The 22,988-nt window shown below is 47.6% G+C and overlaps 1 protein-coding gene across 1 annotated transcript in view; it reads left to right on the top strand.

The window, feature by feature from the left end:
• Positions 1-22,208, top strand: part of LOC125437096 (alpha-2-macroglobulin-like protein 1) — an 89,825-nt gene extending 67,617 nt beyond the window's left edge. Inside the window, exons 23-31 of the mRNA XM_048504465.1 lie at positions 259-421; positions 2,585-2,724; positions 8,677-8,892; positions 11,251-11,372; positions 13,662-13,752; positions 15,077-15,145; positions 15,402-15,504; positions 19,558-19,599; positions 21,575-22,208. Coding sequence (XP_048360422.1) covers positions 259-421; positions 2,585-2,724; positions 8,677-8,892; positions 11,251-11,372; positions 13,662-13,752; positions 15,077-15,145; positions 15,402-15,504; positions 19,558-19,599; positions 21,575-21,627 — 999 coding nt within the window. The 3' untranslated portion in view covers positions 21,628-22,208. The remainder of the gene's footprint in view (positions 1-258; positions 422-2,584; positions 2,725-8,676; positions 8,893-11,250; positions 11,373-13,661; positions 13,753-15,076; positions 15,146-15,401; positions 15,505-19,557; positions 19,600-21,574) is intronic.
• Positions 22,209-22,988: the final 780 nt, after the last annotated feature.

Raw genomic sequence — 22,988 nt, 5'->3', positions numbered from 1 at the left:
GTGTTGTTGAGACGCGGAGATCCCATCATTATTATTAAGCTGCTGCGTAGCTGTTTGTCATTTGCGTTTACACTTTTTCTGCACTATCAAATCGCTGTGCATGCCTGTTGCTTTTGAATTCCAGCAGCCAGAGTACAGTTTTTTCTTCTGTTGTGTGCCTATTGCCACTGTACTCCTTCGCCCCCGACCCCTTTCCCCTTCCTTTGCTTGTTGTGTGCTCTGGTAGAGATTGTCATACTTCCTCATGTCACATTCTAGAATACCATGGTACAAGATGCAATCGGATGTCTGAAGAGGAATTTAAGTTTTGTGGAGGATGCCTACCCCAGAGCCTTGTTGGCATACGTCTTCACGTTGGCAGGGGACATGGAGACACGGCAACAGCTCCTGAGTGATTTAGACGAACAGGCTATCAAACATGGTACGAGGGATCGTTCCGTTCACTAGATACTTCATTGGTTCCCAGTCAGATTATGAGATGTTTTGAGTACCAGCCCTTTGCGGATGGTGTTGAGCATGAGGCCCTTTCTGCACAGACCAATAAACACAGGTTAAGGGCGGGAAAAAACCTGGGTCGAGTGAGAACTTTGTATAGATCCTGCTCCTGAAGCCGCGTTTCTCCCCAACCCAGGTTTTGCAAGAATCGCAATTTCTGCGATTCTTTTGTTTTAACACGCCTTGCAGCTGTGGGCGCAGCTACAAGCCACGTTATGCAACTCCAAGTTGTGTTACGTGGCTGCACTTTTTTAAAAAAACCTCCCTGCTTCCATCTGCAGAGTCATGCAGGCACTACTGGCTCCAGCAACGCTCTGAGGGAGCGTGTGTGCCTGCCTGCATAGCTGCGCATTAATACAGGTGTAGAAAAGGTTTTTTAAAAAATGTGCCTCCGTGCTTATGGGACAGCCATTCAAACGTCCTGGGGCTACGCTGGGCTCATTCATCCTGGCTGCAACCCAGTCATCATTTGCTGTGCGGAGAGGGACTCAGTCTAAGTAGCTGGCTCATTGCCTCTGTTTCTAAAAATTGTTTGCCTCTGTTTACCAGTAAGACCCCTCTGGTATTATTTTGGCTATGCAAGTATGCCATTTATATGGTGGCACAAAGTGTCATCCAGTTGCAGCCGACTTACACTGACCGTGCATGGTTTGCAAAGTAAGAGATGCTCAGAGGTGGTTTGCCATTGCCCGTCTTTGGCTCATTTCGCACATGCAGAATAATGCACTTTCAAACTGCTTTCAGTGCTCTTTGAAGCTGTGCGGAATAGCAAAATCCACTTGCAAACAGTTGTGAAAGTGGTTTGAAAATGCATTATTTTGCGTGTGCAGAAGGGGCCTTTGTGTAGTAAATTTGGCCAACCCTGCTTGCCTTCCAAGCGCTGATTAAGAGCAGACTAACCTGGGACAGCAAAGTCCTTTTTTTATGTAGCATTTCAGATGCTTTTCAATCTTGATCTTGCGTATTTTTGTTCCCATTTGTCAGGACCCCCCTTCAGGGAAAGCATTTCCTTTTTTTTAAAACAAAAGTCTTTACTCAGAGACAGCAGTTCAGGTGAAACGTCAGAGCCACCAGAAGTTAATTGATGGAACTGGAAGAAACCTGCCAAAAGCCAATGACGAACTGCCCCACTCAAAGCCGCACACCCCCTTCCCAGAGAAGCCCAACTCTTCTCTCTCAGCTGGAGAGGAATGCCCCTGAGTTTCCTTACCCCGTACCCTCTAACTCAGCCAACACAGGAGACAACCCCAGGTGCCGAATGACAACAATGGAGTGTGGATTCCCAGGACATCCTGGGAAGGACAGTGTGCAGGGAGGAGGGGAGAGAAAGGCGACTGCACCCACCTATCACCAGGAGGAGGATTATGGTCAGACTCGGTATAAGACTGGGCATGACACCATTTTACCAACAGGCATATTAGATTTGCCCCAGGTATCTCTGTGACTGCACAGTTCACCTGGACTTTTAGTTGCAGCCCAAGGTCCAGTTACTCTGCCCAATGAATCTGTGACAAATGGTCCTAGGAGTCCTTTTAAGTAAAACCAAGTTTCTTGCTTGTTTCTGCTAGTCACTCTTAGACTGTGGCACCTGGATTGTCTGGAAAAGGAAGGAGTCAAAACAGCCACCTGAATATGCAAAAAAACTCTTGACACATTTTCCCATTTCCACTGTAACAGGAGGAGCAGCAGTGGTGTAGGAAGTTAAGAGCTCGTGTATCTAATCTGGAGGAACCGGGTTTGATTCCCAGCTCTGCCGCCTGAGCTGTGGAGGCTTATCTGGGGAATTCAGATTAGCCTGTGCACTCCCACACACGCCAGTTGGGTGACCTTGGGCTAGTCACAGCTTCTCGGAGCTCTCTCAGCCCCACCCACCTCACAGGGTGTTTGTTGTGGAGGGGGAAGGGCAAGGAGATTGTCAGCCCCTTTGAGTATCCTGCAGGAGAGAAAGGGGGGATATAAATCCAAACTCTTCTTCTTCTTCTTCTTCTAACAGCAGCTAAGGGTGGCTAAAGAGCCCCAGAGATACCTGTTACTTTGTACAGAATGAAGAACCCTCTTTTCTTTGCAGACGGGTACGTGGTCTGGTCAGATGTTGAGACCACTGCTTATGTCCTCCTGGCTTACCTCTCCAAACCAGAAGTATCTGCAGATGAAATCAAAGACATCACCAAGATTGCGGGCCCCCTTGTTAAGTCACAGAATCCATATGGGGGATTTTACTCCACGCAGGTAACGCATTATCTGTTTCCCATATAGGATGGTGGGGTACCTGAGTGTGCCTCAAAATGTGGACTCCGTTGCAGGCTTTGCCCTGGCAAAATGCAATGAGCAACAATAATATACGTATTGCCAGTGAAGGCGAAGACACTGTTCAGAGCAACTTGACAACGAAGACAGGCCCTGAAAAGGAAACATAAGAAATAAGATTAACAAGGCAAGCACAGTGACACGATCATTGGCTTTGCTTCATTTTGGGCTAATCCAAAACGTTTCATGGCGATATTGCGTTGTAGACAGCTTTAAAGGGCAAAAAATTTTTTAGAGATACCGTATGTACTTGAGTATAAGTTGACCCAAATATAAGTCAAGGCACCTAATTTTATCACAAAAAACTGGGAAAACTTATTGACTCGAGTATAAGTCTAGGGTGGGAAATGCAGCAGCTACTGGTAAATTTCAAAAATAAAAATAGATACCAATAAAATTACATTAATTGGGGCATCAGTAGGTTAAATGTTTTTGAATATTTATTTCAAAGAAAAACAGTAAACTAGCTCTGTAAGTGGAAAAGAGGGTCAACAAGAACAATATGGTCTCAACAATAACTTTAAAAGTACAAAAACCTTAGCTCAACCAGCAACCAAGCTAAAACGCAAGAGTTAAAATCCTTCAAAATTGGACTCCTCATCATCATCTGTATGTCCAAATGTAACCCAACTTAGATTTTAAGAGGGATATTATCAGAAATGGAAAAGGAGTTCGTCTTTGACAGTGTGATCCCACCTTGTGACACATTCACCAGACTTACAACAAAAGAAACTTTAAATCTGTTTTCTGTTTCATTAACAATAGTGTGCAGTATAACAATGAAATATGGCAAACCAATACAGAAACAATAATCAACATATAATAGTTCTGGTCTGCTATGCAAAACAGACTAGCAGTGTCTCAGTCCTTTAAGCATAAGCATAAGCATTTTGTTGTCATTGTGCATGCACAACGAAATTTACAGTAGCATTCCTCGATGCACACAAATTCAGACTCATACCCCATCCTCACTTTCCCCTTCCTCCACCCATCCCTACACAGCCCCAAACACATCAACACGAAGCCGCGGAGTTCAGCATAGCCACAGCTCTAGAGTAGAAGCTGTCTCTAAGCCTCTTGGTCCTAGTTTTGAGAGACCTGTATCGTCTGCCGGATGGTAACAGTTCAAAAAGAGAGTGTGCTGGATGAGACGGGTCTCTCAGAATATTTTGGGCTTTTTTTTAGGCTTCAGGAATTATAGAGTTCTTCCAAGGAGGGGAGAGGGCAGCCGATAATCCTTTGTGCAGTAGTGATCACCCTTTGGAGCGCCTTCCTATCTGCCACTGTGCAACTGGAGAACCATACACAGATGCAGTAGGTTAAGACACTCTCTGTAGCACAGCGGTAAAAGGACACCAGGAGTTTTCCATTCAGTTGTTGTTTCCTCAAAAGTCTCAGATAGTACAGTCTTTGCTGGGCCTTCTTAACCACCGCGGCAGTCTGTACGCCCCAGGTCAGGTCCTCTTTAATCATAGTGCCCAGAAATTTAAAACTAGCCACCCGCTCTACTTGATCTCCATTTATAGTCAAGGACTGAATTTCTGAGCTATTCCTTCTATAGTCCACTATAAGCTCCGTTGTCTTGTTAGTATTAAGAACCAGGTTATTTTCCCTGCACCATGAGAGCAGTCGGTCCACCTCACTCCGATAGGCAGACTCATCCCCTCCAGAGATGAGCCCCACCACCACTTTACAGTTCTCTCTAGCTGTACCGTATATACTCGCGTATAAGTCGACCCGCATATAAGTCGAGACACCCAATTTTACCTCAAAAAAACTGGGGAATTTTATTGATTCGTGTATAAGTCGAGGGTGGGAAAGGTCCATCAGGAGGCAGGGTGCTGAGCTGGCAAAGGAGCCACAGCTGGAGGAAAGGAGCGCCCCAGAAGCCTTTGGGAGGCTTTTTAAGGAGGGGCAAGGCGGGTGTGTGGGGGTCTGGGGAGAGGGAAAGCAGCTGAAGGCAGGAGAAAACAAAGCAGAGGATGCCTCGTCCCCCTCACTAACTCACACTTTCTTTCTTGCAGGCTCTAAGTCTAAGGCTTGGTTTCAGGAAAGCTGCCGCTCGGAGCAGCCTGTCTCTATGGTTTTCTTAAAAGGGCAATGCTGGAACATTGCCCTTTTAAGAAAACCAGGCTGCCCCGAGCACCAGCTTCCCTGAAGCCAAGCTTTACACTTAGAGCCTGCAAGAAAGAAAGCGTGAGTTAGTGAGGGGACGAGGCTTCGCAACTTGCGAGTAAGCGCTGCGGCTCCGCGGGGGGGAGGACCCGCGTATAAGTCGAGGGGGCATTTTTCAGCCTAAAAAAAGGCTGAAAAACTCAACATACTCTGTGAAGTTGACTGCCTCCAGCTACAGGCTGAGGAAAATAATATTTATATAACACCCATTATGACATTTTATAACAGGAAATCAAAATACAAACTAATAGTCAATCAATATAAACACAATATCCCCTTCTCAACAATTAATACAAACATTCTCATACCTAAAATACAGGCCTCTTAACATTTGAGGAAATGGAGCCTTTACTTCCTTATATGGAAAATCTGAGCTCTTTAGCTCCCCCAATGGACCCTGGGTTACACAAACGGAGCTTACATACAGTTACCGTATATACTGGAGTATAAGTCAACCCGAATATAAGTCGAGGGAGGCTTTTTTCAGCATTAAAAATGTGCTGAAAAAGTCAAATTATACACAAGTATATACGGTAACATAGCGGTTCAGGGAAAAGACACCAAACATAAGGAAATGGGAAAGAGAGACACAGGCCCCTTCCACACATGCAGAATAATGCACTTTCAATCCACTTTCAATGCACTTTGAAGCTGGATTTTACTGTGCAGAATAGCAAAATCCACTCGTGGATTGAATGTGTATTATTCTGCATGCATGGAAGGTGCCACAGAGATGAACCAGTTTTGGATGACAGTTTGCCAGAAGAAAGCTAGACAGGAGAATATTACAGTCATGAAGACAGAATATGAGTCATAGTCAGAATATGTAAAGTAAAGAATGGACTGTGCCTTGTAACTTGTAAGTTGCTTGGAAATAATACATCTCTGCTGGGGGGCTGGGGGGCCCCTCTGTGTCTTCTGTAGACTTGACTAATGTCTGCTGATCCACCTTAGACATGAGAAATTTCTTCTGGTGATTTATGGAATGCATCATGATTAGTACAGCATTCTTCCATTTGGCCTTATTTTTTAAAAATGTGTATTTAATGTAATAGAAACATAGATCTGGAAGGGACCTCTAGGGCCACCTAGTCCAAGCCCCCCACAGAATGCAGAACATTCACAACTATCCCCCCCACACATGTTCCCAGTGACCCCTGCTCCATGCCCAGAAGATGGCAATAAACTCCTACAGGATGCCTAGCCAATCTGGCCAGGAAGAAAATTGCTCCCTGACCTCAAAGTGTCAACTGGCATGTCAGAAGGGGCCCTGAGAGCCGAGTCCCGTTCCTGTCCACTCTCCCATGACTTGCCTGAATTCTCAGGATCAGCATTTCTGTCAAATGACCATCTAGCCCAGGGGTAGGGAACCTGCGGCTCTCCAGATGTTCAGGAACTACAATTCCCATCAGCCTCTATCAGCATGGCCAATTGGCCATGTAGTTCCTGAACATCTGGAGAGCCGCAGGTTCCCTACCCCTGATCTAGCCTCTGCTTAAAAACCTCCAAAGAAGAAGAATCCACCACCTCTTGAGGAAGCCTGCTCCGTTCCACTGAGAAACCACTCAAACTGTCAAGAAGTTCATCCTAACATTTAGCCTAAAACTCTTTTAATTGAATTTCAATATGTTGGTTCTAGTCTGACCTTCTGAAGCAGCAGAAGACAACTCCACACCATCCTCTGCATGATATCCCTTTAAGTACTTTTAAATATGGAGAGCCAGCGTGGTGTAGTGGTTAAGAGCAGGTGGATTCTAATCTGGAGAACTAGGTTTGATTCCCCACTCCTCCACATGAGTGGCAGACTCATATCTGGTGAACATGATTTATCCCGACTCCTACATATTCCTGCTGGGTGATCTTGGGCTAGTCACAATACTTTGGAACTCTCTCAGCGCCACCTACCTCACAAGATGTCTGTTGTGGGAAGAGGAAGGGAAAGGAGTTTGTAAGCCACCTTGAGTCTCCTTCCAGGAGAGAAAGGTGGAGTATAAATCCAAACTACTACTACTACTCTCTTCTTCTTCTACTACTTCTTCTTCTTCTCCTCCTTCTTCTCCTTCTCCTCCTCCTCCTCCTCCCACCTCTCAGTTGTCTCCTCTCCAGGCTAAACATCCTGAGCTCCTTCAACCCTTCTTTACAGGACCCTCACCATCTTTGCTGCCCTCCTCTGGACAAATCTCAGCTGGCCTACATCCTTCTAAAATTGTGGTGCCCCAAAATGAATACAATATTCCATGGTAGAGTTTGGGAAGGAGGGACTGCAGTTGGAGATAATGCCATAGCATAGAGCTATTTTTCCAGACTTCTGCTTCAGCACTGGAGATTTGATTGGCTGTGCAGATTTTCAAAAAACTGTCCTCACAGCATGGGCATTTTCACTCTGTCAGCCATGATGTGGCCAACTCCTCTCCTATGGCAGCCATTCTGTGGCTGTACCCACCACACTTTATCAGAATTCCAAAGGTGCCTGCAGGCTCAAAAAGGCTGGATCGGTCCTTCCAAAGTTCAACCCAATTTAAGCCCTTGATACCAGGCAAACCGATTCCTGATTTTTGAGCAGGGAGGGTGTCATTTATGCTGGGAGCAGCTACAGTGCCCTGCCTGATATAACCTTGATCCCACGAGAAGTCCGGCCTGAGGAAACAGAACCAGGGTAAAATGGTCATCATACTGGAAGTAAGAGCTGGATATCTCTGAACGTGGAAGTTGAGACTAGTAGTCACTGATTGACTTCTCACCCCTGAGTCTGCCTAATCTCCTTTTAAAGCCCTCTCCCTGTACCTTATGGCAAAGATTCCACGTTTCTTCCCACCAGTGGAATCAAAATCTGTGTCTTGCTGATCAGAGTCCAGCACACTTTGATATAGACCAGGCGACCACCCAGGGGCATCGTGGCCAAACATCTCTGAATACTGGAATGCAGGACATGGTGAGGCAGCGGTCTCTTGTTAGGCATGTAGATTGAACTGGTTCTTGTCGTGTCCTGTTTCCATTCATTGCGCCTTCAGAAATGATATTGGGCCTTTCCCCACTTACCTTAAGCCCCGCACTACTTGAGGAGAGTAGCGCGGGGTCCCCCGGCACTCCCCATGAGAGGGGCGGCGACAGCGCAGCCACCCGACGCTGCCGCTGTCGCGCCCCCTCAGCATGAGGTATCCCTGGCGCTCTTGCAAAGGGCGCCTTTTGATGAGAGCGCAGGGTCGTGGGGATGCCCGGGCGCGTGCCAGGGATGCTGCGCACTGGGAATTGCGCACAGCAACGGCGCCCAAGGGAAAAGTGGGGAAAGGCCCATTGTTGACAACTGAACTTCTGGCTCATTGCTTCTGCTCCCATGCATTCCCTCTGACCCAATGTCACAACCTCCTTTTACCAGTCAACAGAAACACTTGTTAATGAACAAAGATTTCTTTATTGCAGGTAAGATGAGTCCAGTACAAAAGCCAAGACGGCTCTGCTTGACCCAGCAGGGCCGTTACTACTATAAAGCAATCAGCAAACCCATCCCCCGCAATCAGCAAACCCACCCTAACCCTAACCCCATACAGTTTCACAGCTGCACTAAAGGAACGCGGCCTTCGCTGCAAAGGAAAAGATGAGACAGCCAAAGCAACAGAGCAAGACTTTCACATAGGAACAGGATGGATACTTTCACAGGGCAGATCCACACAGACCAGAGCGCTGTTTTCTACCCTACAGGACACGGTGGTTGCCCTGCAAGCCTTATCCCGGTACGCGACCTTAACCTATCATGAGATTGAAGGCGTCCAGGTGCTGGTGAAGTCCACCACGGGGTTCCAGCATGAATTCCACATTGACAAGGGGAACCGGCTGGTGCTGCAGCAGGCGCCTCTCCCCGAAGTTCCCGGAGAGTACAAGGTGGAGGTCTCGGGGAATGGCTGTGCATACGTGCAGGTGAGCCTTGGGGGTTCTGGGAAGCACCCTTCAAAGGTGCTCTGCCACCCACTGGGAGAGAGAGGTGAGACCAGCACCAGATGGTTCAGGAAGGAGCTGTAGCAAACTCTCTGGAGATCTTCATGAGTCAGGGAAGGACGTCCTTGAGAACACGAATACTCTAGACCAGGGGTGTCAAACTAATTTGTTACAAGAGCTGGATATGACATAAATGTGACTTGGTCGAGCCAGGCTCGGGGAGGGGGGCTGCCTTAGCTGGCCCCAGAATGGCACTGGGGGGGAGGGCTGCCTGGACTGGCGAGCCTGCATTGGGGTGGGCTGGCTGCTTTGAGAGGGCTTATTGGGGGGGGGGTTGCTTCAGCTGGCTTGTAGACCTGCTAATCCCCCTCCCAAGGGGCCACATCCATCCCCAGGGCCTCTTGTTGGACACCTCGCTCTTTACTGCTCTGTTGTCATATCTAGGTGACATCCCCCCCCCTCCAAATTAACACAGTGCAGCAGGCTGGGAGAAAAATCCTGCCTCTGCACATAATTAACATATGGACTGTCTTCTCTTAGGATGTTAGCAAGGCCAGTAACAGCCATACAGATACGATGCATTTTTAAAATGTATATCCTCCTTTTCTCTCCATTTCGGGAAAAAATGGCCGTTAGAACATTATTCTTCTTTTGCCATCTTCTCACAACAGCCCTGTGAGGTTGACCAAGGAGACACTTTGGGATGGGACCGAGGTTATCAACTTTCCATGGTAGTCCCCCATTTTATCTACTACCCCACACTGGCTCTCATTTGCTCTGCCAGTAGCTGATAGCTCAGATGGTAACCAGGCTAATGGGCAAGCTTAGTTACATAAGAAACTTACACAGAGGACTCTTGTTTCCAAACGGTCACACGGTAGCATTTTAGCCCCTTGGAAAACCACAAGAAGATAGAAACTGGGCGCAGTGGGATTTTTGCCCGGGGACATGGGGAAACCCGTGTCCCTGGGCACAACTAATCTGGTCACATGGGGGGTACAAAATCGGCCCCCTGTGTGACCAGATGCCTTCCTTGTGCTGCAGCTGCTGGGCCAGGATGAGGAGCTGGCCACTTGGGCTCCAGGAAGAGGTGTGGAGGCTGGAGCGCCCCAGCCGCTGCCTGGCCTCTTCCTGGAGTAAGTTGCTCAGGCTCCAGCCAGCCGGAGACCAAGCGGCTGCTCGGGGAGGCTGCCACCCACCCACCCACCTCTCAGCTGACACCTTCTCGGAGAAGGCTCCAATGGAGGTGGGGTTGAGGAGCAGCCTACTGGGCTGTGGCAGGCTGATGCTGGACCGCCCCGCCCCACCTCCACCGGAGCCTGTTCTGAAAAGGCACCGGCTTGGAGGTGGGGCGGATGGCAGCCTTCTGCACGGCTGCTGGGCACCCCTCGGCACCAGACCGCCACCAGCTCAGGTGAGTGGGGCGTGGGGAAGGGTGGGGGTGGGGGCAGGGCTCCACACAAGGCGGGCGCCCGGAATGGGTTTCATCTCCGGGCACCATTTGGCCCCCAGACGCCTCTGCTGGACATCAACGCTACTGATATGGTCAGAAAGATTGACTTTATTTTATTCCACAAGGGATGGAGATGCAGAAAAGCCTGTGGTTTTTTGGGAAGGCGACACATCATGTTCTCTTAGCGTTGATACAATTTTCAGCTGCTTTTAGGCCTAAAAATCTGCCTGTTTCATTTGGACAGCAATGATATACATACCTGAGAGTGAGGACGATTGAGTGTTATGTTTAAATGTAGCAAAAAGATTACCCAGTAGTACTTAATATGAAAGATGCAGATAAGCTACGCGGCCTTAACTGGTGGATGAAGAGCACCTGCATACCTTCAGAGAAATTTACTTAGTTAAGCTGAGTAACTTTTTATTTCATACAACAGCCCATAGTTTGAATGTGAAACCTTGAGGGGAAAGCAGGGCCTGTAGCAAAATCAGGTACAGCGTAATTCCCCTGATAGTTAGGAAAAGGGAAAGCCAGTTGTACGATCGTGTTTGGGTTCAAGGAACAGGGTCAGCTGCCAACGGCTCCGTGCGATGGTCATTGCTAGCCGTAGAAAGTGCCAGATACAACCCTGTTCCTGCCCACAATCGTTGCTCTAAAATTAATGGGACGTGGAGTTATCTCTGGGGTTGCACCAGCCCTGACTGCCCAACGCCACGCCATTGGCTCACAGAATGGCCATTTCGGCCCCAATATTTCTCCTCAGAAACCAAACTGAACGATGTGGGAGGATTGGTAATTCTTGGTCCGGCTGTTTTTGGCTCCAGGCACCCCTCACCGCTCACTGATCAGCAGGAACTCACACCACGAAAAATTTCTCTTCATTGCAGAGCACTCTTCGCTATAACCAGCACCCTGAAAAACGTGACACCTTTGCTTTGGACGTGGAGACTTTGCCTAAGGAATGCAACCGAACTACCAAGAAATATTTTGATATTCATCTGCAAGTGAGGTACTGCACTCTTGTGGAGGCGGGGGGGCGACACACAGGGAAGCATTGATTCCTGAGGAGCTCAAACCCCAAACTGGTTTGGGGAGCATGAACATTTGTTTGTGGTTTCTCTAAAGGAGTCTTCTGTTCAGCAGGAATTGCTTCACGCCCCTGGGTTTAGGAACACTAGCGATACGGAAACAAATAGACACAACCCAACCCCCCGTTAGGGCTTGTGACCCCCCTGCAGTAGTGGCGAACTTTTGGCACTCCAGATGTTATGGACTACAATTCCCATCAGCCCCTGCCAGCATGGCCAATTGGGGCTGATGGGAATTGTAGTCCATAACATCTGGAGTGCCAAAGGTTCGCCACCACAGCCCTAGGGCTCAGTTTACCTTTGCCTTCTGTTGGTCCCCACCCAGTTATGCAAACTGACTGCTTGCCTCAGGGGTCTGCAACACAGTGTCAGTGGGCACAATGAAGCCTTTCCTGGTTCCCTTCAAATAGCTTTAGAAATTGAGTGGGGCCAGGTGGATCTTCTGCACAGCCAGTCTTCTGATCGACCGCAGGAGATTTGAATGGCGGTGCAGATTATTAAAAACGTTCCTTCAGCAGCAGCTGCTGCTGCCACAGTGCAAAGATCTACACTGCGACTGAAGTTAGGCTACGGCAGACATTTTGTGATGGTTCCGCCTCTGGTTGCTGCTGTTTTATGGCTGCAACCAGTGGTGCAGTGCCAACGGGGCAGGGGTGAGGCGGGGGTGCAATGCCCTGGGCGCACGCTGCAGCGGGGGGCATGGCTGGGGTGTTCTGGGACGTTCCGGGGCGGGGTGGGCGCTGCTGCGGCAGGGGCACAGGACACGCACGCACCCCAGGCCCAGTTTCCCCTCACTCCGCCCCTGGCTGCAACCACCATGTTGTCAAAATTCCAAAGGTGCCTAGAGGCTTAAAAAGTATTGGGAACCCAACAGCAACGGAGAGGAGTGAACTCACCACGTGGTTCTGGAGGTGCCAGTATGTCAGTTCCACACAAAGACGCACATACACACAATGCATACTCACTGCTTGTCAGAGTTGTGGAAGTCAGGATTGCTGAGGCAACTGACAGCGTTGGTGCAAGGGCAGGGAAAGGGTTGTAGAATTGGCAATTTGAGGCAGGGGCTCCGTCTCCTTTGGTTACGTCGGTGGAGTCTGGACCGTCCTTGTCCAGAGAAACAGCCGCCCTTTCTGCACAGCACAAGTACAATGTCCCTTGCAGATGCATATTAGTTTTTTGGCTGCATGAAGCACTGGCAGGGAAAACATATCCCCCACTCCTCCCCCCCACCCCCGGCTCTCACTTTCGGTTCCTCTGCAGGAGGCTCTGTGCTGCCGCCATTTGCTGAATGTCCTCACGGAGCTTCCTCGCCTTGCAGCTCATCCGTGCGTCCTTTTAGCATCTAAAGTGCATTAGGAAAGTTAGTTTTTCTTGGCAATTCCACACGCATGTGTCGGTTTTTTTTCTTTTTCTTTTGTTTTAAATGAGATATCTTTGAAGCTATGATGTCACGATATAAGGATCGTATATGAAGAGATCACATTTTTTAAAAAAAAGGAAATGAAGAAAATGGCACATGCATGGAATCACCAAGAAAAACTAACTATATTAATGCACTTTATACACTGAAAGGACGTGGGAATGAGCTGTAAGCAGGGGAAACTCCTTGGGAACACTTGTTCTGGTGGGTTTCCCGGACTGCGTAGCCATGGTCTGGTGCATCTTGTTCCTAACGTTTCACCTGCATCTGTGGCTGGCATCTTCAGAGGTGTATCACAGAGAGAAGCCTGTTATGCACTGTGTCCAGTGTAACAGAAAACAGAAAACCCACCACAACCAGTTGAATCCGGCCGTGAAAGCCTTCGACAAAACGCTTCTTGTTCAGCACAGCCAAGAGAAATCGACTTGACCCCGTCCCCGCCATTCTGTGCCGGTTGTGTGTAGATTTGCTGAGCTATGCATGTTGTAGGAAATTTTTTAAAAAGAGAGAAAAGTCTTTGTGCAAAGGTGCAAAAGCAACCTGAATTGTTTCCATGGGCTCCAATGGCTGCCTGAACAGGTGAAGGGCACAAGTGTGAACAGGGAAAAGGAGACGGGTTCCTTTATAGTGGCTGCACCCTGTATACATATGCTGTGCGGAGTCCACCTGAGAATGGGATTCAATCTCTCAAATCCTTTGGCCTTCCAGTTTGAAATTTCCAGTTTCAACTTCCTGTTACAAAAACGGTTTGGAGCTTTCCATGTGACCCCTGCCTTCCTTCTCCCTGCAGCTACACAGGGGAGCGAGAGAGAAGTAACATGGTTCTGATAGAAGTGGAGATGCTGTCGGGCCACATCCCCGTGAAGAAGTCTGTGAAGAGGGTCAGATAATTTATCACTGCTTATATTTTCCTACCGATTCCCTTCACTGTTACCTCTTATGTTTGATTGGTTTTTGGTTTTGTCTCTCATGTGTGTGTGGGGAGGGGGGGGTATTTTTTTATCGCCACAGCCCTCCATCATATTTAGCTGCTCGGGGCAGAGTTTTTGCAGGGTCTGATAACATGCAGTCCCAGATATGCCTGCCAATGCTAGGCTGTTTGGCTGGTACAATATTGGGAGTATTTGCTCTTTATGTATTTATTTACATTATTTAAAGTCTACCTTTCTCACTGGGACAGATTGCATAGAGTGAGTCAGCACAACTGACAGGACAGGACATTCAACAAACTGAAATATGCAGAGGATGATTCATATGAGTAGATATTAAAAGGATTGGCTTTTCACTGTTCAAATTAACCTTCAACTCTTAACTAAATGTCAGCATTCCTGTGACCTTGTAAGATGTTTCCATTGTTTCTGGGGCCGTTGCCTTGAAAGACAGTCTTTACTTGGTGTTCCTTTATTTCCCTGGTTTCTCTTATTTTGGTTGTGGTGGGTCCAGCTGTCTCCTCTGTAAAAGGTCCCTGGTGATTAGGCCATGGGGAAGATCCTAGTTTCAGCAGTATCTACAGTAGTGTGGACCACAGTCCCTAATAATTTATGAGAGTAACTTTCTGAATCATTTAGTGTAGTGCAACTCGATTGCCTATGTAGAAAAGCCCTCCAGAAGAATTCTGTTTTTGCATTGTTTGCAGAATGCTGGGGGGGGGGCCTTTCTGACCTCCTGCATGCCATTCCCAAAGGTAGGGGCTATAATGGAGAAGATCATCACTTCTTTGTTTTTGAGATTTCTAGCACACCCCCCACGCACAGAATTTGGGCTGAGAAGCACCCCCTTTCCAACAGCAGCCACTTATAAATATCTGGAAAATTCAAATTCAAAAACCTATAATGGCAGAAGTACACAAAATAGGGCAGATATCCAGGATAAGTTTGTCCATAATACTAAAACTCATAAAAAATTTCTTGCAAGAACTAAAAGTCTTAAATAAGAACCAAGCTACCATCTCGGATATCTGTAATATGTTCATCTACAGGTACATGACAGACATGAATATTTTGTTTCTCGGAATGCTAAACCCGTTGCCCATTTTGTGCGGAAAAATATGCAAAAGTGCTTAAAATGGTATTTTATAGAAACTGATGCATTTGATTTTTTCGGTCACCAACTGCCTCTGACTTTTTGAGTGTCGGCCCACGGCTGGTGTGATCAAGAGGTCTTACAGGGCATATTTATATGTTTATCTCTTTTCTGTCCTGACAGCTATTAGAGAAGCCTCTAGTGAAAAAGGTGGAATTTGACCCAGACAAAGTCATCATTTACCTGGATGAGGTGAGGGCTGCACAGGTCTCTGCCATCTTGACTAAAACCAGGATACGGACCAAGGACGTTCATTTGGCGGAATGCTCCATTGGAAAATGGATAGTATTGGAAGAGAAGATGTGATTTGATGGTTGTCTGCAGAAAACAAATCAGAGGACCCTGGTGGAAAACTTTCCGCACTCTGACAAGGAGGGGAAATCTTGGTGGTCTCTAAGGGCTACCAGACTCAAATCTAATTGTCTCTCCAATCTGTTTCCCTCCTCAGCTGGATAACACAGAGCAATGTTACACATTCTCAGCGGAACAAGAATTTGAAGTGAAGGACCTGAAGTCAGGGGTGGCGAAAGTCTACGATTACTACAACCCAGGTCAGGACTATTCCCATGATCACTATTCCCATTTACAGCTTTTCTGAGTGGTTCCTCCCCGCCTGAATGGCTTCCTCCCCTCCGACATCGTCCTGTACCACTTTGGCTGATTCCCTGATTTCCCCATGCATTTTTTGTGCCTTTAATTTTCACTTCAGTTTTTTTTGGTCACTCTGGAATCATAGAATCATAGAGTTGGAAGAGACCACAAGGGCCATTAAGTCCAACCCTCTGCAATGCAAGAGCACACTATCAAAGCACTCCTAACAGATGGTCAGTGGCGTAGCGCCAAAGGGCGCGATGCACTGGGCGTGCGCGGGAGTGAGATGGGAGTGTTCTGGAGCAGGGGGTGAGGGCAGGGGCGTGGCAGGGGCACAGGACGCAGGCATGCCCTGGTCACAGTTCCCTCTCATTCCGCCCCTGCAGATGACCATTGAGCCTTTTTTAAAAAAGGCTCCAAAGAAGGAGACTCCACCACACTCTGAGGTACTACATTCCACTATCGAACCCTTACTGTCAGGAGATTTTTCCTGATGTTTAGGTGGAATCTCTTTTCCTTCACCTTGAACTCATTACTCCTGGTCCTAGTCTCTGGAGCAGCAGAAAACAAGCTTGCTCCCTCACCAACATGAGATCCCTTCAAACATCTAAACATGGTTGTCATGCCACCTCTTAACCTTCTCTTTACCAAACCAAACATACCTAGCTCCTGAAGTCTCTCCTCGTAGGGCATGGATTCCAGACCTTTACCATTTTGGTTGCTCTTCTCTGGACCCAATCCAGCTTTTCCCAGCTGTTTTACCCTAGTTTTTGGGCCAATTCTGAGCTGGCTTTTTCCTAATGTGCAACATTTCCATTGTTTTCTTATGCCCTGCTTATCTCCAGCCCAGTGGTTGATGTTTGGTCATCATCATTAAACCACTCCAACTCCCCCCAGATTAGTGATTTCATTTTGTTAAAGTGGTCCTGATATAGAACTGCAGTGTTGCAACGGGGGTTGAAGCAGATTCTCTGAATTCCCAGTGTTCATTTTTTTAAAAAGTTTCTGGACCTTTCCCTTATGGAGATGATATGCCTCTTTCCTTATATATCTGTAAGGGAAAAGGCTAGAGACTTGCTTAAAAAAAACCCCCAAAGCTTCAAAATTAGAGAATGTGCTTGAATTGCTGTAATACTGGAGTTCCAAGCAATTTTATAATGATGAATAATTTCGTTCCTGTAACAGACGCCCGAGCTCAGCGGTTCCCAACCTTTCTGAGCCTCCATGCACCTTTGGAATCCTGACATAGTCATGAACTGGCTGCCATGAGAGGCAGACCCCCCCCCCCCCCCGGTGTCTGCCACAGCTTACCTTAAGCAACACCGTGATGATATTGTGCTATTCTGGCAGCTGCTGCCAGAGCCATGCTTTTAAAAATCTGCACAGCCAATCAAATTAGAATGGGCCATTAGAAGCCTTGCTTGGCAAAAGCCCCACCTGGCCCCACCTACTTTCTAAAACATTTGGAGGGTGCCAGGAGAGGTGTTGATGGGCACAATGAAACCACCAGGCCGGGGAACCCCATCTTAGCTACATTAGAGACCTCCCCGCCCCCCGGCCCCAAGCAGTATTCAGGGATGTCAAACTGATTTGTCTCAAGGGAGGATATGACATAAATGTGAGTTGGTTGGGCCAGGCCTGGGGCAGTGGGGGGGGGCTGCCTTGGCTGGCCCCACTGTGGGCTGTGTGTCTGGACTGGTGAGCCCTCAGTAGGGTGGGGTGGCTACCTTGAGAGGGCTTATCAGGCCCATGAACCAGCTGAGCCAACTCCCAATCAGGTCTGGTGAGCCCCCAGAAGTGGGCGTGTGAGGGTTTGCCTCAGCCAGCTTTCAGGGCTCATAAGCCCCCCCAAGGGGCCAGATCCAGCCTCTGGATCTGTTTGACACCCCTGCAGTGTATAAACACTCCAGTACTCTAGATCTGAAGCTTTCTCAGTGCCTTGGGTGTTTGCTGCGCACCAAGAGCTTGCAGTTCAACCCCAAAGACTTCCCTAGCAGGCTCCAAGTCTCCCATATTCCTTACAGCCGCTGTAATATTCCTTACAGCCACTGTGGCCCAGAGCTTTTCATTCAAAGGCTCTTGGCAAGAGAAAGGTGTGTGTGTGAAATGCTATAACTAGTTAGTCAATTCCATAACAGTAATGTAAATAGCCACACAGAAAAACAGAGGTGAAGCTACTAGGGGACCGGGGTGTGCGCATTGCACCGGGCGCCCCTTTGGGAAGGGGGGGGGCGCAAAAATTGCAGGCTTGTTTGTGGTTTTTTGGGGATTTTTAGTGTTTTTTAGTTTTTGGGCTGCAGGGGGCGCAGTTTTTAGGCTAGCAGCACCAACATTTCAGTGATTTTTTGGGAGACTCTCCTGATGATATCACCCAAGTTAGGTGAAGTTTGGTTCAGGGAGTCCAAAGTTATGGACTCCCAAAGGTTAGTTTCCAATGGGAGCTAATTGGAGATGGGGGCTACACCTTTGAGGGTCCATAACTTTCGACCCCCTGAACCAAACTTCACTAAACCTGGGTGGTATCATCAGGAGAGTCTCCTAAAGATACCCTGAAAGTTTGGTGCTGCTAGCTCATTCATTTTTTATTTTATTTAACAATTGCACGCCTGACAGCAGGCACCCCCAAATTTCCCCAGATTCTCCTTTTAAATCCACCCCCTTCGACAGGGATTTTTAATTAATCAATTCAGGCCTTTATTGGCATTCCATGTTACAATAAAACAATTGTCCATAAAAAACAGATAAATACTTCAAACATATACGCATAATGATAGTCCCGTGTGTAATATTTGTAGTTCAGACTTTTATCAATAGTGTAGTCCAAACGGACTCATCAAAACTGCCATTCCTACATACTTCTTTGCAGACCAGACTGAAGACTTATCGGCAGAGCCTAGATATCATAAAGGAAAGGGGACAGGGAGATGGATGGATAATTGTTCTCTAGAAGGTTGCCACTGCATTCAATTGTTATACCATCTGGCAACCAATAGTGGAACTACGACATCTTTCTAGTCACCCACAAGTTGTTTGACTTTGGATGACTGTGAACCTATAGGTTACTGGCAGAGATAGGCACTGTATATCAGTAGCAAATGGTTAGTGTAACCAACATTATTGTTGTTATGATGCTAGCAATCTAATGCTTAGTACCCATCTAGGGGTTACATCTATAATCTTTAAGAGGTATTTTGCTATGCTTTCGCAAAGATGAGGGTCAAGATTATCTAAGATTAAGGGAATCCTGAGGGCATTGGTTAAATGATTGTATAGAAGTGGAGTAATGATGGGTGGGGTCGTTCTGATCTTGGCGAATCTTGCACAGTGAAACAAAGTGTGCTGCAGTGTCTCAACTTGGCCTCGGCATGGACCTAAAGGGAGAATCTGAGGTCCCCAGTTTTAACATTGAAAGTGATGCTGTTTCAGGGTGGGGGAGAATCCACCCCAAAACAGCATCACTTTCAATGTTGTTTAAACTGGGGACCCCAGATTCTCCCTTTAAGGTGGATTTTAAAGGAGAATCTAGGCCTCCTAGTTTTGCACCAGGCTCCATTTTCCCTAGCTACGCCTCTGCAGAAAACAGAACAACTAAGCACATTCAACAGAACAGCACAGTATACAACATAAAGGAACAAATGACAAGCAACACCCTGTCACAAATCAAGGAAAAATGTTTTTTAACCCAGGTCCAAAAATCAGTGGAAGTCCAGATTAGACCGTTGGGTAAATAGAACAGAAGACGGGGTCCCCATGTCTTTTATGCCTGTTTTGCTTCAAACTTGTTCACTTCATTATGAGATGAGCTGGCTGCCCCTATACAGGATATATCTTTAGATCGAATCAACTGAATTGCATTCCTGGATGTTCAGTTGGCTAGGCAGCAACAATATGTAATATCGAAGTGCTCAATAAATTGTCTGTTGGCCATGACATCTGACCAGTCCCAGCTGGGCTTGAGGTGGGGCAAGGCAAACCGGAGTCTACCTGACCGGCCGTTCTTCTCTCTCCCCCAGATGACTATGCGGTTGCTGAATACAACGCTCCCTGCAGCACAGGTAAGGGTGGACTGTGCTCCTCCCACAGACTTCTGAACTGGTGATGTGCTGAATTGCCACAGGATGTGGGTTCAGACGTTTGTCCTCGCTGACCCTCAGTTTGCTCTGGAGCTCTAACTGCTTTGCATCGCCGAGGCCCTGCCCCTGTCAGTCCAAGCTCTGAGTCACAAAAGCACATCCTGAAAATTACGTTAGTCTTTCAGATGCTGCTGAACTTCCGCTTTAGCCTGTATCTGCTGCCTCTTTCGGAGCAGTGCTGATGGGGGTTACTTGCAAACAAGTTTCCTTTGGACAGGCAGGAAAAGGACTATGGTCACTTTGCCCAACTTGCTGGGAAAGGAAACCCTGACCCAAAGACCACAGCCTCTCCCAAGCCAGGACTGAGGTCCCAGGGAGAGACCCACAAAGTAGCTCTGGGCAAGGCAAGGAGGAGGCAGTACCCAGAGAGCACACCTCAGAAAATAAGGCATTCTTAACATCTCAGATTCACAGTGGGGAAAAGCCTGACTCATGGAGAAACATTTAAATTCTGCCAAGGAGATCAGCTTGAGAATAAAGCACAGGACACAAGAACATTAGAAGAGCTCGATCAGACCAGTGGTCCTTCTAGCCCAGCCTCGTGACTCTCATAGTGGCCAACTGGGTCCTCTGGAGGTGGGACAAGAGGGCATAGAGGCCGAGGCCTTACCAAGATAGCAGTTATAAAAATATGGAACCACCGCCAGTCCTACTGCTACTCACATAGACACACATACAAAATTCCTGTGTTGAGCTAAAACGTTTACTTAGTGAAGGAAAAAGTGATAAAAGGTGCCCAATTTTCTAGAACAGTGTAAACATAGAAACATTCCACCATACAAATGTATACAAAACATGTATGAAACGAAAAATTCCCTTAATAACAGTCCTAGCTGCAATAATAGGGAACTTGAATAGTGCTGTACTCCTTCTCTGGAACACGAAGTATTCAGAGGAAAGCCATTCTATATTAGGAGTTAAAATTCCTTTGTGTGGATAATCTATATATATAAAAAGCTAACAGTGTTTTTGTTGATGACAGTATACCTCAGTAACTGCTGGGCCAATTCCTCTGAAAATTCCCAGCCACTATAGTCAGCCAGGCAAGAGTGTTTTTAGATGTCCACATACCTGAAATTTCACACCTGGCCCAGGTAAACCGCCTTTTTCCTGGCGCTCCCTGGTGAAGGACATGCAGCTGCCTGTGTGTAACTCTCACCCTTAGAATGTTCGTGCTGCTTAAAATGTTCGCTCAGACTCCCTCTGATACAAGGGAAACAACCATGCCTTCTTTGAAAACCACTGCCTTATGGAGTAAAAGGGATGGGGCGGGCCATCTTCACATGGCCCACCCACCCTAGCTGAGGAAGGGGAAGGTGAGGGAGGGTCCAGGGGTTTGCTGGACCAAACGCTCTGAAATTTGAACACAACTTAGCTCATGCCTCCCAGCATGTTTTACGCTAGATAATTTGCCTGCAAGGGAAGGGAGTGAAAGGGACAGGACTGGCCACCTGCACATGGCCCACCCACCCTAGCAGAGGAAGAGGAACATTAGGGAGGGACTGGCTGGGTTGCCATGCAAGGGAATGGGAGAGAGGGAGGGGAGCGAGGGGCCCCTTGCCCCTCCCCTCGCCATCATTGAGCAATGACACATGTTCGAACCGTTCGCTTCCCCTTTTCTTTCTTTTCCACTTCACCAGACTCAGCCACAGCAACGCTTTGTGTGGATAAATGCGTAATATTTTGGTTTATCGCAGTGCAGAGATTATTTACAACACTGAGCATTCAGCACTGAAGAGGTAGTCTATGGAAATGCTTTGTTATCGCTAACAGGTTATAGAATGGCTTTCCTCTGAATACTTTGTTTTGCCCTGGCCTACTCACACGTAAGCCCTGACCTAACTATTTTATTTGTTAAATTTAGAATGTCCCAATTACTCTGCATTTCTTTCCACAGAGATCGCAAAGGAAAATCAGCTTCATCCTTTACCAGGAACTGAAACAGCCTAATATGAATAGTGGAATTGCCCTTTGGGGATTTACTCTCCTGTACTGTGTCCAGACGATGGCTTGGATCCCAAACAGAAATATTCTCCATGCACAGTGAGGGGCGGGGTGTTGCAATTCCTCCCTCCTCATGCGACCCCTGTATCACACGCCGTGCTGTTTCCAGGGGGAAGGGTTTCCTGACTCTCTGAAGCAAGGAAAATCTGTCCCCTTCCCATAGTGATAAATGTGCCCTCTAATGGTGCAGAAGGAGAACTGGATTGCTCATGGTAGACATGTTCTGTTGGAACCTCAGACTTCAGAGGGGGACGTGACTAGAGAGTCAGGCAGATGGAGGGGTCAAGGCACTGGGCTCTACTGCTCTGACACTATCCCTTTGATGTGTAGGTTGCTTCTCTCAGGAAACTTCCTTCTTCCTTTTTGCCCCTCCTCTCTCATGCATGCACACTTCTCCATTTTGCCACCAGGAGGCCCAGTATCCCCCTCCATCTTAGTTAGTTAGACTAGATCAGGGAACTAAGTTAACGTTATCCTATCTAGAAATGGAGTTTGTGCAATAAATGTGGTATATTAATTTGAATAGACAAGAGGCTCCGAGTTATTTTTTTTTGCTCCCGGCACACACGGAGAGGAGGCAGGGCTCTGCTGCGTTCAGGAAGGCCTTGTGCAGTCTGCTGAGAACTTTCTGGAATCAAGAACCCAACTGGTTCTAATGGGACCAAGGTCCTGGAACGCCAGTGGGTTCGTGGCAGGAAAGGTCAAACGGATTACCTTTTTGAAAAAAAACCCAGCTTCTAGTTGTGCCCAGAAACAAATCCCCACCAGCCCAAACCCAGCCCTGTTTCAAGGCTATTAGGAACTTGGGAAGTTGTTGATGTGAAACTATATCAGGAGGACAAGATTAAATCCCCTCTCTGCACAGCTCTGATTGAAATGGGAGCCCTGGGATGTTAAAAATATGAGGGGGGGATCTCATCTCTTTTGACTCTGCAACTCACTAGCTCTCCAGCTGCCTGACACTCATCAGGACTGATGTGCCTGAAGTGAACCTGCCTGATCTCAGCACTGAGCCCCCCCCCCTCCTTTGCATAGTTAGAGCAGCGTTAGGATCATGATGGGCTCTGGTACCCCCCTGCACGGTCTTCTTGTTCACCATCCAGAATCACTTCAACGAGGCCGGCTAGACTTCAGCAGTCTAAAACCAAGGGACAATAGTGAGCTAAGCAAAAAGAAGAGGGGTGCGTGAAAGACTAAGATAAAAAACAGAAGTCTCAAAACCACCACCCCCCCCCCCCCAATCTAGAGTTGCTAACTCTGGTGGGAAAGTCCTAGAAATGTTGGGGTGAACCGTAGGGAGAGCAGAT

The sequence above is a fragment of the Sphaerodactylus townsendi genome, linkage group LG07 (assembly GCF_021028975.2).
Source record: "Sphaerodactylus townsendi isolate TG3544 linkage group LG07, MPM_Stown_v2.3, whole genome shotgun sequence".
NCBI classification, from domain to species: Eukaryota; Metazoa; Chordata; class Lepidosauria; order Squamata; family Sphaerodactylidae; genus Sphaerodactylus; species Sphaerodactylus townsendi.
This window is presented reverse-complemented; position numbering and strand designations above follow the sequence as displayed.